The sequence below is a fragment of the Peromyscus californicus genome, unplaced genomic scaffold, assembly GCF_007827085.1.
Source record: "Peromyscus californicus insignis strain IS unplaced genomic scaffold, ASM782708v3 Scaffold_23__1_contigs__length_62951481, whole genome shotgun sequence".
In the NCBI taxonomy this organism is placed as follows: domain Eukaryota; kingdom Metazoa; phylum Chordata; class Mammalia; order Rodentia; family Cricetidae; genus Peromyscus; species Peromyscus californicus.
In genome coordinates this window covers 59,143,671-59,161,964 of record NW_026294534.1, presented here as the reverse complement: position 1 = coordinate 59,161,964, position 18,294 = coordinate 59,143,671, and the positions used below count along the sequence as shown (strand labels likewise).

At 40.8% G+C, this 18,294-nt stretch overlaps 1 protein-coding gene across 1 annotated transcript in view; it reads left to right on the top strand.

Moving 5' to 3' along the window:
• LOC128119337 (heterogeneous nuclear ribonucleoprotein A3-like) overlaps positions 1 to 18,294 on the top strand; it is a 19,840-nt gene extending 1,546 nt beyond the window's left edge. Inside the window, exon 2 of the mRNA XM_052752749.1 lies at positions 17,116 to 18,294. Coding sequence (XP_052608709.1) covers positions 17,116 to 18,294 — 1,179 coding nt within the window. The remainder of the gene's footprint in view (positions 1 to 17,115) is intronic.

Genomic DNA, 18,294 nt, shown 5'->3' with positions numbered 1-18,294 from the left:
CAGGCTGAGAAAGAAAGCAGGGAGAAACAATGTTTTTCACAACGGCTTCATCAGAAAGTATCTTGGGATCACATTCTCATGGATAAGCAGGATTAATATTGTGAAAATGGCCATTCTACCAAATTCTACAGACACAACACAATCCTAATCAAAATTCCAACTCTTAATATCAAGAAAACAAATAACCTTATTAAAAAATTGGCACAGAACTTCACAGAAATTAAAAAAAAATTCAACTTCATATGGAAACACAAATCCCAGGATAGCTAACAACGGTTCTGAAAAATAAAATAACTGCTGGAGTTATCACCCCAGATTTCAGGTTATATTACAGAGCTACAGTAATAAAAATAGTATGGAGGTGGAATAAAGGCATACATGTTTTTTTTTTTTGTTTGTTTGTTTTTCGAGACAGGGTTTCTCTGTGTAGCTTTGCGCCTCTCCTGGAACTCACTCTGTAGACCAGGCTGGCCTTGAACTCACAGAGATCCTCCTGGCTCTGCCTCCCAAGTGCTGGGATTAAAGGCGTGCGCCACCAACGCCCAGCAAGGCATACATGTTAATCAGTGGAATCAAACTGAAGAACCAGACATAAACCCACACATCCACAGACACCTCATTTTTGATAAAGAAACCAGAAATGCACATGGGAAAAAGAAAACATCTTCAATAAATGGTGCTAGTTAAACTGGATGGCTAAATGTAGAAGAATGCAAATTGATCCATACTATTACCCTGCACAAAACTCAATTCCAAATGAATCAAGGGCTTCAACATAAGACTAGATGCCCTGAATGTGACAGAAGAGAAAGTGATGAACAGGCTTGAAGTCATTGGCACAGGAAAGAATTTTCTGAACAGAACACCAATAGTACACACATTAATACCAACAATTAATATATGGAATCCATGAAGCTAAGAAGTGCTGTGGGATGTTCTGTATGGCAAATGTGTTGCTCTGATTGGTCAATAAATAAAACACTGATTGGCCATTGGCTAGGCAGGAAGTATAAGCAGGACAAGGAGGAGAATAAAGCTGGGAAGTGGAAGGCTGAGTCAGAGAGACACTGCCAGCCGCCACGATGACAAACAGCATGTGAAGATGCCGGTAAGCCACGAGCCATGTGGCAATGTATAGATTAATGGAAATGGATTAATTTAAGCTGTAAGAACAGTTAGCAAGAAGTCTGCCACAGCCATACAGTTTGTAACCAATATAAGTCTCTGTGTTTACTTGGTTGTGTCTGAGCGGCTGTGGGACTGGCAGGTGAGAGAGATTTGTCCTGACTGTGGGCCAGGCAGGAAAACTCTAGCTACAAAGAAGCTTCTGCATAACAAAGGATACCATCAATTTGAACAAAGCAACAGCCTATAGGATGGGAAAATATCTTTACCTGCCATGGACTGGCCCATCGGGGGTACCACAACCGTAGGAGAACCAGGGCTTGGGTAGTCAGGAAAGCAAGGATTCGTCGAATGACAGATAGACAACACACTCAGAAGTGGTTTGAATCTGCTGCAATTTTACTTCTGCAAATCAGTAGTTTATATACAGAAAAGAAAACTGTTGAGTCATACAAGGAACAACAAGAGCTTGGCAATAATTCAATTACATCATCTTTGAAAAACAGCAAGCACACGATTAATCAGCGCTAGACATATCCCTTCACCCACAAGAACTTTATGACCCAAAGAGCAGTCTGTGGTTTCTAAACTTAGTACAGTCCCTAGACTTGTGTAGACTTCTTGTGGTTGCAGCTGTGTCCCTTTTCTTATCTCAGCAGCTTTCTAGTTTATTATACATTTTTACTTTTCTGGTTCCCATGACCCATTTAGCCAATTTGGATGTTGCAGACCCTCTCTAAGTCTTTTCTTAGTTCTTTCACCACATATCTCTTTTAATATAAAACCTTTTAACCTGCTGGAATATGGACTCTTGTACTTTTACGCTTGTAAGGGGAAGGGATTCTGTTGTAGTCCTTAAGTTTCCCATGCTGAACTTCCTCAACAGAGGGGCCCACCATCTGCCTCCTATGAGATAACGTTTTCTACCATAAATCACTTTAGTTGGTATTCTTAAAGGATTCCTAATGGGTGAGTGTTCATTCCCTAGAATTGCCTGAACCTTTATACTTTCTTTATCTAGCGGCTTGGGGTCTTTAAGAAATAGCTCATTCTGCTATATCTGATTAAGATCCATGTCCAGCTTCCCCTTTCCTCCATAGTTCACAACCTAAGCATTCATTAATTTTGGCTGTGCTTCATAGATTAATTAGAACATTGTCAGGAAAGCAGTTATACAGAACCCATAGCCAGGGAGCTCATGATCTGTGAAGTACATCTTCTTGAGAAGGAAGCATAACTCTGGCACTCTGGCAGGGACCTCCAGGGAGCTTAGTCCTGTGGGACACCTATCTCCCATCTGCTATTATTGGACATAATTGTTCATGTCACACGGATGACACTGGAGTTGGTGTGGCATTTATCAATTATCTATCTGATAGAGGATTAGTATGTAGAATATATAAAGAACAAAAAACCCCTCATTATCAAGAAAACTAATAACCTTATTAAAAAATGGAGTACCAAACTAAACAGTTCTCAAAAGATGAAACAAATATGGCTGAGAAACACTTAAATGTTCAACATCCTTAGCCATTAAGGATATGCAAGTGAAAACTACTTTGAGATTTCCCTGGGGAAGACCACCTCTCTCACTCCCAGCTTTACTCAGTTGCCTGTAGTTCTTTGAGGCCTTGTAGGCTCTCCCCTATCCAGTTTGGGATGTCCATTGGTGTAACACTGTTCAGAATGGCCAAAATCAATTAAAGAAATCACAGTAGACACTGGTGAAGTTGTGGGGAAAGGGGAACATGTATTCATTAGAAGATGCTGGTGAGTGTGTGAGGAAAGGGGAACATGTATTCATTGGCAAACACTGGTGAGTATGTGAGGAGAGGGGAACATGTATTCCTTGGCAAACACTGTTGAGTATGTGAGGAGAGGGGAACATGTATTCATTGCTTGTGGGAGTGCAAGCTGGAAGGCCCACTATGGAGGTTCCTCATGAATTTGAGAATTGATCTACCTCAAGATCCAGCATCTTGCATGCCAGATCTTTGGCATACACCACAAGGGCTCTCATTTTACTACAGAGATACTTGCTCCTCTGTGTTCACTGGTGCTCTATTCATAATATCCAGAAATTGGAAACAGCCTAGATACCCATTGACTGATGAAAGGATAATGAAAATGTGGTACATTTGCACAGTGGAATATTATTTAGCTGTTAGAGAAAAAAACTATAGAATCTGAAGTTTGGAACTAGAAACATCATTTTAAGTGAAATAACTTAGCCTTTCAAAGACTAATATCTCGTTTTCTCTTATATGTGGATATCAGCTTCTAAGCTTTTGCTATTAATGTTCATATAATCACAGAGGTTAGATAGTAAGAGGCCAGGGAAGGAAGGTATCTCCCAAGAAAGTAGAATATAGTGTTATGGAGAGATAAATGGGACACTAGGAGGATTAAACTGAGAAGCGATTGGGAGAGGAGGTTAAAGGAGGGAATATGGGGAGCGGTAACCAACACTTAAGGCCTTATGAAAATCCATGTGGAAACCTACTACATAGAGGTTTCCTAAAGTATGTGCATTTGTGAAGGGAATTTAAATGGAGTCACTATATAATGGGGGAGATAATGCCACAACTATGTGTTATGCTGCCAAATAAAATTTCCAGTGCCAGGAATGGATTACATCTTGTAACCCATTAGCGAAAAGAGTCACTTATCTTATCTCTGAGAGAAACTGAACATTTTGTTCATCATTTAATGTGACCATCCCCACCCAGACCTGGCTGAAATGGAGCTTCAAGGAGACCATGTCAAAAGCAAGGTATGTATCTTTGGGAGCCACATGACGCAGATAAGGATATAGGTCATGGTTACTCAGGATAGAATGAAATGGTCTATAGATAAATTGAGGGATGCAGAACATAGGATGATACATAAGGAAGATGATAACCATGAATCTAAGTGCTGAATTGAGGTTAAGTACCAGCTTGAAGCAGTAGGAAGGACAATTTTCACCCCATCAATAAAGTCATATGTCATTTTCCCTCATTTAAAAAAAATCACTGATCAATCTGAAACCCATAAGATCTTAAGGAATCTTTCTTATCTGGATAAAAACATATCCAAAAATGTTAGTGGAATTGAACAGCATCATTTGGAGGAAAATTTACCTTCTAGAAAATGAATTTTTTTTCTGATTCATTATCAGTTGGTTGGTTATCAAATTGCTGAAGAAGCATCTCACGGAGGGAGTGGGCCAGGGCATATACAGATTGAGTATGTTGTAATGTGCATTATTTATGGTGAGGTTGAAACTGTGCTTTGTAGCCATTCCAATGAGGCAGTGGATAAACAATTAGTGTACAAGAAGGAGAATTTTAGATTTAACAAGCAAAATACAACTATCCTAATTTTCTAGAGTAATTATATTTTAAAAAGTAAATGCTGATATCTCATAAAGTTCCAAATTATTTTCCATTTCAGAAATCTAGTATTCTCCTTTCCTTTTCTCTAAACACTCAAGAATGATACTAATGAAGGCATGTTTTCAATTCTCCCATCCCATACAACATCACCTGTGAATATTGGAAGACCTGGAGGAATGTTGAAATCTGGCAATTGTTGACCACATTGCACCAGTAAGTGCTATTTCAAATCTTCTGTTTCCACATATGTAATTAGGAACATTTTATTACATTTTGCATCCAAAATTATTCCATAGTAATTTGGGGTTTTTCCTGAGTTGGGTCTTGAACCCTGGGCCTTGTGCATGCTAGACAAGTGCTCTGATATTGAGCTACATCCCAAGCCCTTATTCCATAATAAAATACAACCATATCACAGGAGTTTATGTCAAAGCCAATTTCCAGAAATGCATTGGGCAAAAGTTTGGGATTCCTGCTGAACTCAATGGCAAAAACTAATGCCAGAAGCAGTTGGTATTTTTGGCTAGAAATCTAAAAAGAGGGATGAGGGGATGTTAAAGATGTGCTGTAGTGGGTAGCCATTCCAACTTTGATCTGGAAGTTCCAACCCCATTGAGGCTTCAGTAACTGTCACGCCTACAAGGTGGGGCTGAGAGAGGACGCTGAAGACCTGAGATCTGGATGCACTGGCTCTCTTGGTTCCTGGACTCTGGACGCTGGAGGTTGACCGAGCAGAGTTCTCCAGAGAACACCACCAGACTGCGCTACACCTTTTCCAGACCCTGTAACCTATCCCTTCACTTGTAAGTTATCCCACAAAATAAACCTCCCTTTTAACTACGTGGAGTGGCCTTAATAATTTCACCAATAATGTGCCTCTAGAGGCTGAAGAGAAGACTTGCTATTCTTGCAGAGGACCTGAATTTAGTTTCTAGCAGCTTAAGGACAATCCCAAGGGATCTATCCCCTCTTCTGGCCTCTGACACCAAGCAACCACACAGTGCACATGCAGGGAAAAAACCATATACATAAAACACAAACAATAAATCTCAAACAAAAAATGTAGCTTTGTGCCTGATAACTTTTAAATCAGATACACTGAATAATATATACTAAATTATATTTCCTCAAAAATACCTATGGTAAAGTAATTCCCCCCAATTTGCTGATTGGAGAGCATGAGACTTTTTTTTTTTGAACATTATAGTAGTTTAACAGTTAATGAATGTGGATTCTTTTGTGAATGAGAGTTTTAACATTGTGAAAATCTGCAATGATTCCCCTTAATTAATGCAATAGGTGTAGCTAAAAGTTTGTGGACTCTCCATGGACCATAAAGCAGACACTTACCAGAAAATGAATACGCTCATTCCTTTATCTTGAAATTGTCATTCTCAAGAAATGAAAAAAATGGTCAAGTCATTTACATAGTTTATGTTACTTTCTTAAATATCAGATTGCATTCACTGAGGGCATGACCTAATTTATGCTGAATGTGTAACCAAGCCATTTGTTGATGACCTTTAAATCCATAGGTAACTTTTATTCATAAATCACTTTATTGTTCCATGTTTTACTTCCCTTTATGTACTTATTTTCAGTCTTTAATATCTAATTCAATATCTAATTTTCAATTTGAGACTATCTAATGTTGAATAACATAAGATTTAAGTTAATAATTACTCTTCCTGTGTGATAAATTGAAAGATATGCCATGACAAATGTATGCTTTGACAGTTACCATGCCATTAGATTTTGTGCAGATAATTTTTTTTGAGACAGGATTTCTCTGTGTATCCCTGGCTGTCCTGTAACTTGCTCCATAGACCAGGCTATCCTTGAACTCACAGAGATCTACCTGCCTCTGCCTACTGAGTTCTGGGATTAAAGATGTGTGCCACCACCACTCAGCTTTGTGTAGATAAATTTATGTCATTTTTACAATCCTGTATTTAAGTGGGTTGGTTTATAATACTGACTTTGAATTTTCTGTACGTTTATCCACATATTTCTTTTTATTTTTCTTTTTTGAGACAGGGTTTCTCTGTGTGCAGCTTTGCACCTTTCCTGGAACTCACTCTGTAACCCAGGCTGGCCTCAAACTCACAGAGATCCACCTGGGTCTGCCTCCCGAGTGCTGATTACTCAGGTTGTCAGGCTTGGCAGCAAGCACCTTGCACACTGAGCCATCTCACTAACCCCCATTTACTGAGATATGCTTTATGTGACCTCATCCTGAGCTCATTCGTGGAGGGAAGCTCTCAGCAGGATGTTTGTTTTTAGAGAAGAAGCACTGCATGTGAAAATAAGTAAGCTGGGTTGACAAGAGGCTGAAAAATGTATGAAGAACATTTTTAGGAGTGAATTATAAGTGAGGTTTTTGAAAACTTCAAACACATTCCTCCAAATGTAGGACACAAAATGAGTACAAGCCAATAAAAATGGAGAGAGGATCTGAACAGATGCTTCATTGCAGAAGATTGACAGGTGACAAATATGCACATCTGCAGAATATTCAACATTTTCACCCATTAGGGAAATGTCATTGAAAACCACAGTGAGACCCTGCTGCAAACCACCACAAGCACTGAGAATATGGAGAACTAATGGCAGCTTATTATGAATTAAATAAAATTTACTAATTAATAAAAATTAACCTCACAACTTAGTAATAACCTTCCTAGTGAAGCTAGAGAAATAAAACCTATGTTTACACAAAAACTCATACATCTCATAACAGCATCATTCTTTAATTGTTAAATGCTAGAAACAATTCAGTGTTTTTTCAAGGGGTGAATAAATAAACTATCATACATACAACTAATAGAAAACTTACCAGCAGTAAGATTGAACACACTGATATATAAAACCATAGATGAATCTCAAATGTATCATGCCCAGTGAAATAAACCAATATCAAATGCTATGAACTGTATGGTATGGTGATATTTTAATTGTACTGAAATGTGATTTTATTTGTATGTTAATAAACAAAGTTGCCTGGGGGTCAGAGCTAATAGTAAGCCATAGCAGAGCTGGGCATTCGTGGCGCATGCCTTTGATCCCAGCACTTGGTAGGCAGAGCTAGGTAGATCTCTTTGTGGTCAAGGATACAGCCAGCACTGGAGACACACGCCTTTAATCTCAATACCATAGAAGACCTGGAGGGCTGTACAACAGACAGTGACGAGGCAGTCATGTGATTCGTTTTACAACCAATGAGAAGGCAGAACAGAAAGTCTATATAAGGACAAACAGACAGGAAGTAGCTCTCTTTCAGAGAGGTCTCTTGGCTTAAGAGGCGCTAGCTGCAGCAGGTGGGTAAGGCTCTTAGCTCTGATCTCTTGGCTTTCTTCTTTGCATTGGTTCTGTGTTTCTTATTTAATAAGACGGTTGGTTACATCTACAGTATGGTTCTGTTTATATAGTATATTGGTAAAGGTAAGCTAATGGAACAGGGAAGAGATGATCACTTGGCAGGGTTAAACATTAGGGAATTTGATGACAAAGAGCAACACTAGAGAACTTTGGAGGGGGCCATAACTGTTGTACATCCTAATTCTGTTGTTGCTTATATCACACCATACTGTATTTCAAGTTCTAGAAACAGGCTGACTTGGTGGCATACGTCTATATATAATCTAAGCACTCGAGAAATGAGGCAGGAGGACTGCCATAGGTTTGAGGCTGTGCTGGCTTACAAAGTGATTAACAGGCCAGCCAGAGCTACTCAGCAAGACCCAATCACAAAAGAAAGTTCTATAAATGTATAACACTATAAGTGTGTTGGTCTATGTATCTTGTGATGGTAATTACACAGCTACACATGTGAAAACACTTATAGTGCGTGAATTTTAGTCTTTGTAAATTACATTACAAAAATATTTATGTAAACAGAGGCTTTTCTCTGTCCCACCCCATCCTGCAGCTGCTTTCAAATAATCATTCAGAGGCTTATATTAATTATAAAAGCTCAGCCATTAGCTCAGGCATATTACTAACTAGCTCTTACACTTAAATTAACCTGTAATTTTTATCTATATGTAGCCATGGGCTTGGTATATTTTCTCAGTATGGCATTCTCATCTTGTTTCTTCTGCATATGGCTGTCAACTCTCTGACTCCACCCTTCCTCTTCCCAGCATTCTTAGTTTGGTCACCCTGTCTATACTTCCTGCCTGGCTACTGGCCAATCAGCATTTTATTAAACCAATTCAAGTGACAAATCTTTACAGTGTACAAGAGGATTATTCCACACATTTCCCCCTTTGGCTAATCAAAAAGGAAGGCTTTAACTTTAACATAGTAAAATTACATATAACAAAACAGTTATCAAGCAAGAATTGTAGCTACAATATCCAGTCAATTTGTATTTGACAAAATTAGAGAAAACACCTAATCATCCATCTTATCTTGGTGAGTCTAAAATTTTGTATCTAATATCTTTTATTGTAACTAAAGGAAACTATAACTGTCTAGTCTTCCATTCCATCAAAGATCCCAGAAGGGTGAAATGTTACCTAATGACAGGGACATCAGGCTGCCTGGACAGTCACCCAAAGTTTCTCTGTAATGTTGGAGCATCTATCTTTGGCCTACAGGCCTAGCATATCTGACACACCTATCTGTGGAGCAGGAATTTTGAAGGACTATCCCACCTTATCTTGGCAAAGTTCTGCAGTCACTTTCTTTTGTGTCCTGCTGGTCCAGTTTGGACAGTAAATGTCAGTAGTTGAAGCCAGGACAGTTTCTTGCCCAGTGGCTAACTTTTGCCACAAAGAAAGTAAACTCCATATGGAGTTTCTTTGATGCTCATTATCTTCTCTGAAATAGATTGGTGCTGCCAGGAGCAGACATGTCTCACTGTCATGAAAAGTCTAAGTTATTAAAACATTTTAAATACCATATTCTTTGAAGTGTTTGAAGACTACCTATCTGAAATATATCTTTGCATACCTAGGTAACCTAGCTAACATGACTATAAGTTTGACTATTAAAGATGACTATTAATCTGTATTTCTAAATTATACATTATAATTTTAAATGAGTTGCATAAACATAGCATCTTAAACAAGAGTAGAAATATACATATAGCAAAATTAACTTTAAATTTGTATCAACAAACTAAAATTCATACCCATGTAAAATATTTTGAGATTAACAGTTGTTTTTTGGATTAAAATAGATTCAATAATCTACCCTTTTTTAGTACAATAATCTACCCTTTTTGCCATTTCTTCTATATCATATTCTCCTTTCTTCTTTAGAAAGAGATTGACTATGACCATTAACAGTTTATAACCAACTCCCCCTAAATGAAAACAAACATTTATAAACAATATTTTGGGAATTTGGATATAGTTCTCTAGACTACTTCCTGTTGTTTGTGGGCACTGGTAATCTTATGGAGACCATGAGAAAATTTAGAATTGTGGTCAAGTCATGGCTGGGGTATTTTGTGAAGCTGGATCATTGCAGTCTGCATCCTGTTCTGGATGTAGAACTCAGAGGAACTGCAACAGAGGCACTTTGAAATGCTGGATCATCTGGGCCATCTGTTCCCATTGGAGATTTTTCCGGGGTGGGAGGTCTTCATTGATCAAGCCTGATTTTTCTTAACCCAGAATGAATCTAGAGCCTCTCATTTCCTGTGCAAATAAAATCAGAACCTTTTCTCAAAGTAACATATGCTGGCAGTAAGCAGGGGTGTAGTTTCTTTAAGATGTGGCTTCCTGGTTCTTATTAGCAGCATGGACAGCTTTTTTGGGAGGTACTGCTACTGAATACTTAAATAGGGTTTATGAGAAGCAAGAAGCTGTTCTACTTGGTGACAGTGTAGGCCCAAAAACTCCCCACAAACGTGGCTCCTGCCAGTACCTCTACTACATTTTGAAGTCAAGATGATTTTAAAATATATAGGTTGGTTTAATCTAGCAGCTTTTATAATCAAATGTTTCTCAGCAGTTGTCATTTGTCCATTAGCCATAAAAAAATGTAGACAATACAACATACGGTATCCAGATTCTCTGTGTATTTTCCATCTTTACGTGGCTTATTATATTTTTTATTACTCTAGTTCTTTTTTTTTTTTCTTTTTTTTTTTTTTTGGTTTTTCGAGACAGGGTTTCTCTGTGTAGCTTTGTGCCTTTCCTGGAACTCACTTGGTAGCCCAGGCTGGCCTCGAACTCACAGAGATCCGCCTGGCTCTGCCTCCCAAGTGCTGGGATTAAAGGCGTGCGCCACCACCGCCCGGCTACTCTATTTCTTTTTTAAGGACTTTACCCCTTTTCTTTTTCTCTCCCAAGTCTATGTATATTTTTAAGCACAATGTAACTTGTTTAGAGTTTTTTGTTTTGTTTTTTTTTTAATCTGTCTTTACTGCATATCTCTTTTTCTGACCACATGAGCATTTCAACTACTAAGCGGGTGTGGCTAGGACTAAAGCAGCGGCTTTGGCAGATGGCCCTGCCCAGCTCCTTGGTGCATGAGAGCTTAGCTTCATAGTAGAGGTACTGGTGTGAGCCATGTTTACTGCCTCAATTCTGGGAAGTTTTTGGACCCACACTGTCACCAAGTGTGGGTCCAGCCGCTTGCTACTCATAAACCCTATTTAAGTATTTAGTAGCAGTACCTCCCAAAAGAGCTGTCCATGCTGCTAACAAGAACCAGGAAGCCACATCTTAAAGGAGCTACACCCCTGCTTACTGCCAGCAAACACAGCCCACCCAAGAAAATGCTACTACTAAGAAGCCATGCTTGACTCTGTTCTTTTGTGTGTTTAGAATCTTTTTTTAAAAGCTTTCTCAGGTTTTATGTGGAAATTTTGGCCACACATTAGAACACCCTATGTAAACAGAGGTAGAGCTTTCTGTCCCATATGCCCCATTATACCTAGAGGTCACCTCCCAAATTACCACACAGAGGCTTATATTAATTATAAATGCTTGGCCAATGGCTCAAGCTTTTTACTAGCTAGCTCTTACATTTAAATTAATCCATATTTCTTATCTATGCTTTGCCACATGGTTTGTGGCTTATTACCTCATTTTCTACATGTCTTGCTTCTTTGGCAGCTGGCTGGCATCTCCCCGATCTGCCATTCCTTCTCCCCGTATCTCCATTTGGCTTTACCACCCAGTCTTATTCTACCTGGCTTTGGCCAAATCAGCTTTTATTATCAACCAATGAGAACAACACACATTCACAGCATATAGAAGGATCCTTCCACAGCATATTTATTTAGAAAATCCTTCAAATACCAGCACATCCTCACCAGGGCAAGCATCCTTCATGTGACTGTCAACTTGAGGCTTTGTAGAGGTTTGTAGAATGCAGGGCTAGAGAATTTGGTTTGGGGAAATATGGCTTACAAATAGCTTGCTGTCCTAAAGAACTGAAGAACCTTCAGTTGGGGATAAAAAAGTGATTTTGTTTCTTCTTGCTGATGACTTTAGGTAATGAATAGTGAAAAATACAGTTCTTTCATGAACCTCCCAAAAATATAAACTAAAAATTTCCTTAACCCCATCTCTACCTCTTTAAAATAGCTATGATTTGTGCTTTAGTATACACCTGCCTAGAACATATAATTATGTTATTTTTTTTCTGTTGAATATATGAGATCTTTGTACTCACTATACATTGCTTTCTTACACTCAAGGTCTTCAAAAGATGCACACATTCACATATATTCCATTCATAAATGGCAATTGGGTCAACAACGCCTTCTGTCCCAAGAGACCCTGGTGGGAGATGGGGGAGGCACAACTTGAGAAGCTTCACAGTGTTTGTGATTTACATTTTAAAGTTATATTGTATGAAACTTTGTTGTTGTGACAGCATTTATTTAAAGAACATCCTACTGTTGAATATTTGCGTTGTTCATAGTTGTTTTCTGTTGTTAGGCATAGACCATTGAGGATCCCTGTGTGTGATCTTTCCACAATTCCTTTCCTCCACCCCTCCCTTCATTCTCCCCGACTCTTGTTTTATTTTTCTGTTCTAGGACTTGGACCGAGAGTCTCACACTCACTAAGCACTCCAACACTGAGCCACATCCCTATCACTTTTTCTTATATTTGAGATAGGATCTTACTCTCAGGCAATTCTCAAATTCATGATCCTTCTGTCTCAGCTTCCTGAGTAGCTAGGTTTAGAGGCATGCATCACCATAACAATAAAATGTGTTTCTCAGACTGGAATGTCAGATTTAAGTATTTGCATTTATAAGGTATATGTAGCTGGAGTTTATATAGCTACTTCCAAGTTGGCCTCTCTAGAAGCAACTCCAGGCTTAAAATGAGACATATGTGTGTTTTCCGGTTTCCTCCCCCTCAAACCTTGTGCTTGTATCTTTCACAGGGTCATGATGATATTGAGTGGAAATTTGGAAGAACAAAGCTCTGGATGGGATACTTTGATGAAGGATGCACATGCCTCCACCTTTCAGCATTATCCAAGCCCCAGATCATTTCTCTATCTTGGCAACTAGTTCAACAACATCTTCTGTCCCAAAAGAGATCCTGATAGAAGACAGAGGAGGCACAACTTGAGAAGCCTCCATGGTAAGACCAAAATAAAATCTGTTTCCCTGGACACAAACTGTTTTCCTCCTTTCCCTTCTGCATGACAGCTCCCACCTTAAAGATCATAAACTCACTGTACCTTGTGCTTTTGTTATTTCTCAGCCAGGAGCCGCTGTGTCATTCTACATTCCTAATGTTTACCAAATCACTGGGGCAGGGGAATAGTGAGGGTGCAGGCCAGCTGAAAGCTCCCTGTCCATGCTGAGTCACAGGAATGCCAAGCTGATAGCCTGATACAAAATCAACATTACTAGGTACCGAATCCACACTGGGACCAAACACAGTAGTTCTTGGCCAGTTCTGGGGAATAGGAGCAAAATTTACTCTAGCTCTGTGTGGACTTGACTTGGGTAGGCTCCCTGTCACATACAAGCCAGTGTGTGGTATTCAGAAAGGGACTTAACTGCTTATCGGTTTTCTTTTCTTTGCAATAAAGCAGCATGATCTGGTGGCCTCCGAGGCATGACCAAACTGTTTTTCTGCTCTAGGTAAGGTGAGGCTGTCACGGTGAGGTGAGGTGAGGTGAGGTGAGATGTCATAGGACTAGTAAACCGTGGTGAGAGGACTGTGGAATGGCTGGTGTGCAGTGCTGGCAACAAGACCTCCCCCCTGTCACTCATGTGCAGACCTGCGCCTGAGTGCCCTACTAGTCCTGTATAAACCCAGAGGTCAGCGAAGTGCAGTCCCCCAGTTCTCTAGATTCTCCTCAATGTTTGTGCCCCTTGAGCCACTCCCGATCATTCCCTCCAAAGCCACTTTCCATCTTAAAGTGCTCATACCTCAAATAGAGCCTCAACCAACACATTCAATCATAAATGGGATAAGTGGCCTAAGCTCGCCCCTGAGGCACTCTGGCCCAATGAGCAACCAGGTTGACACTGTTGACCTTCCCCACCACCCTGTGCCTCCTGCCTGGACCATTGAGCTGGCACAGGCTAGAGGAGGTTAAGGAACTGCTGAGGAGCTGCTGAGGTGATGGAGGAGGTCTGTGGAGTTCAACATGGTGAGAACAGCCCCAGGCCAGGGTGGCTGGGCTCAGGGCTTCTGAAGAGGGAGTACCATGGATGGGAGACAACCATCTCTTCAGAGTCCCATGAGAGAGCAGCAAAGCCGAAGTGGCCCAGGAGGCCATAGTCTCCTTTTAGCTCAGGTCCAGTCAGGGCTAGGCCTGCATGGTTTTTTCAGAGCCTGGTGACTCTTTATAGCCCAAGTTCTCAAGAGGGCAAGATGTCCATTGTGAAGACCCAGGATGGCCAGGCCAGATGCAGTTCCTGCAGAGGCTGACAAATAGGTGCAAGAGTTCAAAGCCAGCCCACCCTCTTAGGACACCAGTCTCAAAACAAAACAAAACAAAGCAAACAAACAAAAACAGCAAAAGAGGGTGGCAGATAGGTTTTTGAAGTGAGAGCTTTGGTTTTCTATTTTTCAGTACCAGTGGAATGGCTTTTGTTCCAGAAGATTCTACAAGCTACCAAACTTTCTGACCTAGTGCTCACCATAGTAAAGTGAAAGTAATTGAGTCTGAAGAGCCTTTGTTTGGAATTTTAAGAAAGTCTCTCATAGACTGTGTTGGTCTCCACTTCACTGGGTAGGAGAAGACGCCCTGGAACACCTGGTACGCCTCTTCCTTGTAGGGAATCACAAGTATTTGCCATGAGCTCCAACAGCCTCGTTCCAAAGAACCTTTCTGTGGTTGTGACTGCTGCTGTTTCTCTTGTTATATGGTTCATAAGTGGGATCAATTGTTCACATTAGAAGGTAAATCTGAGATGTATGTTGTCGTGGGTCATAATCCTAAACACTAGGGAGGTAGAGGCAGGAAAATGGGATGCTCAAGACTAGTTGGAGTTAGCGAATTTGAGTCCAACATAGTTCAGAAGGCCTTCTCTTAAGAGGAAAAGGTAAAATTGAGAGTGTTTTTAAAAGCTTTTTTAAAATTTTGTTTTCTCCATTTATTTAAAATCATGTATATGTGCTGCAGAGAAACATGTGTTCATGAGTGCAGTTCCCCACAGAGGCCAGAAGAGGGCACTAAAAACCCAAGTGCTGGATTTATTAGGCAGTTGTGAGCCTGGGAACCAAACTCCCTTAACCACGGAAACCATCTCTCCAGCCCTAAGCAAAGAATCTTTGGATATTGAACTCGAGTTGTAAGAGGCGAGTCCGGTCTCAAAATGGAGGTAAAACTGCTGCCCGGTCGCCCCCAGCCTGACTCCGGCCGTCGCCGCCGCCTGCTGTGGGAAGTTCTGTATGGCAAATGTGTTGCTAATTAGTCAATAAATAAAACACTGATTGGCCATTGACTAGGCAGGAAGTGTAGGCGGGGCAAAGAGGAGAATAAAGCTGGGAAGTAGAAGGCTGAGTCAGAGAGACACTGCCAGCTGCCACGATGAGAAACAGCATGTGAAGATGCCGGTAAGCCACGAGCCATGTGGCAAGGTATAGATTAATAGAAATGGATTAATTTAAGCTGTAAGAACAGTTAGCAAGAAGCCTGCCACGGCCATACAGTTTGTAACCAATATAAGTCTCTGTGTTTACTTGGTCGGGTCTGAGAGGCTGTGGGACTGGCGGGTGAGAGAGATTTGTCCTGACTGTGGGCCAGGCAGGAAAACTCAAGCTACAAATGGCGTCCAACGTGGTGGCAAGAGTTTCCACCTAAAACCTGAAAAAATCTTCTAAAACAGAGCTAAAAACAGTTCCTAATTGTCTCTCTCAAATGAGCGGCAGCTGCCGGTTTGAGCTACTTGTGGGTTCCTAGCGTACGCACTCGACCTGCAGTATGGCGGGAATGAGTCCTCTGCAAGTGGCACATTAAGCTGCGTGGTGGATTTAGCCTTTGCAGGTACAAAACAAAAAAAGAGGTTTCTGGGCTATACACTGCTTGGATAAAAGCATAGACCCACGATAGCTCCCAGAGCTGGTGGAAAACGCCACATTGGGAAGCTGAGGTGGGTGGAGCCAGCAGCCACAGCTGCTGTAGTTTAAGGCAATAGATTCACAATAAGACAGATTCAGATGTAATAGTTTACAATGTGTGTAAAAGATGCGTAGGCTTGAAAGAGACAAAAAAGATATATAGAGTTATAGAAACAAATACATAGTTTTAAAAAATAAAGTCTTCAAAGAGACAGTAAAGGTGGTATAAAATATAAGCCATGTAAAAATGGATATTACACAGAGAATCTGCATTGTGTTGTCTTTGGGATTCTTAACTGCAGAGAGATATTTGATTGTAAAGGAAGCTGAGTTAAACCAATATGTATACTTTAAAGATACCTTGACTTCAAAATTTGGATATAAGGATATGTTGCTTTGGAAAAGAGTCTCTTTTGTTTCCACAGAAACCCAAAGGCTATGGATTTGTTCCAGATTAAGATACATCAGGTTTGACCAGCCAAGACCCCCTGAAAGGTCTCCGACGACACCATGGCCCAGATGATCCAACATCCAGAATGGTTTGAAGGCAACTGGCTCAGACAATACAGCCTCATGGACTATTCCATAATCCTAAAATTTTCTTTGTATCCCCATAAGACACAGTGCCCCCCTCCAGCAGGAAGTAGTAAGAGAAGCTACGCCCAAATTCCCAAATTATATGTAATTTTACTTTGTTAAGGTTAAAACCTTCCTTTTTGAAAAAAAAAAAGGGAAGTGCTGTGGGATGTTCTGTATGGCAAATGTGTTGCTAATTAGTCAATAAATAAAACACTGATTGGCCATTGGCTAGGCAGGAAGTGTAGGCGGGGCAAAGAGGAGAATAAAGCTGGGAAGTAGAAGGCTGAGTCAGAAAGACACTGCCAGCCGCCACGATGAGAAACAGAATGTGAAGATACCGGTAAGCCACGAGCCATGTGGCAAGGTATAGATTAATAGAAATGGATTAATTTAAGCTGTAAGAACAGTTAGCAAGAAGCCTGCCACGGCCATACAGTTTGAAACCAATATAAGTCTCTGTGTTTACTTGGTCGGGTCTGAGAGGCTGTGGGACTGGCAGGTGAGAGAGATTTGTCCTGACTGTGGGCCAGGCAGGAAAACTCAAGCTACAGCCGCCGCTCGGGGGGAGGGAGGGCCATGATCCAAAGAAACCAGAACAGTTGAGGAAGCTGTTTATTGGTGGTCTGAGCTTTGAAACCACAGATGATAGCTTAAGAGAACATTTTGAGAAATGGGGCACACTTACAGACTGTGTGGTAATGAGAGATCCCCAAACAAAACGTTCCGGGGGCTTTGGTTTTGTGACCTACTCTTGTGTTGAAGAGGTGGATGCTGTAATCTGTGCTCGTCCACACAAGATTGATGGGCGTGTGGTGGAACTGAAGAGAGCTGTTTCTAGAGAGGATTCTGTAAAGCCTGGTGCCCATTTAACCGTGAAGAAAGTTTTTGTTGGTGGTATTAAAGAAGATACAGAAGAATATAATCTGAGAGACTACTTTGAAAAGTATGGCAAAATCGAAAGCATAGAAGTTATGGAAGACAGGCAGAGTGGAAAAAAGAGAGGATTCGCTTTTGATGATCATGACACAGTTGATAAAATTGTTGTTCAGAAATACCACACTATTAATGGGCATAATTGTGAAGTGAAAGAGGACCTTTCTAAACAAGAGATGCAGTCTGCTGGATCACAGAGAGGTCGTGGAGGTGGATCTGGCAACTTTATGGGTCGTGGAGGAAACTTTGGAGGTGGTGGAGATAATTTTGATCGTGGTGGAAACTTTGGTGGAAGAGGAGGCTATGGTGGTGGAAGTGGTGGCAGCAGAGGTAGTTACGGAGGTGGTGATGGTGGATATAATGGATTTGGAGGTGATGGTGGCAGCTCTGGTGGTGGTCCTGGTTACAGTAGTAGAGGAGGCTATGGTGGTGGTGGACCAGGATATGGAAACCAAGGTGGTGGATATGGTGGTGGTGGAGGAGGATACGATGGTTACAACGAAGGAGGAAATTTTGGTGGAGGTAACTATGGTGGTGGTGGGAACTATAATGACTTTGGAAATTATAGTGGACAACAGCAATCAAATTATGGGCCCATGAAAGGGGGCAGTTTTGGTGGAAGAAGCTCAGGCAGTCCCTATGGTGGTGGCTATGGATCTGGTGGTGGAAGTGGTGGATATGGTAGCAGAAGGTTTAAAAAAAAAAGCAGAAAAGGGCTCCAGTTCTTAGGAGGAGGGAGAGCGAGGAGTTGTCAGGAAAGCTGCAGGTTCCTTTGA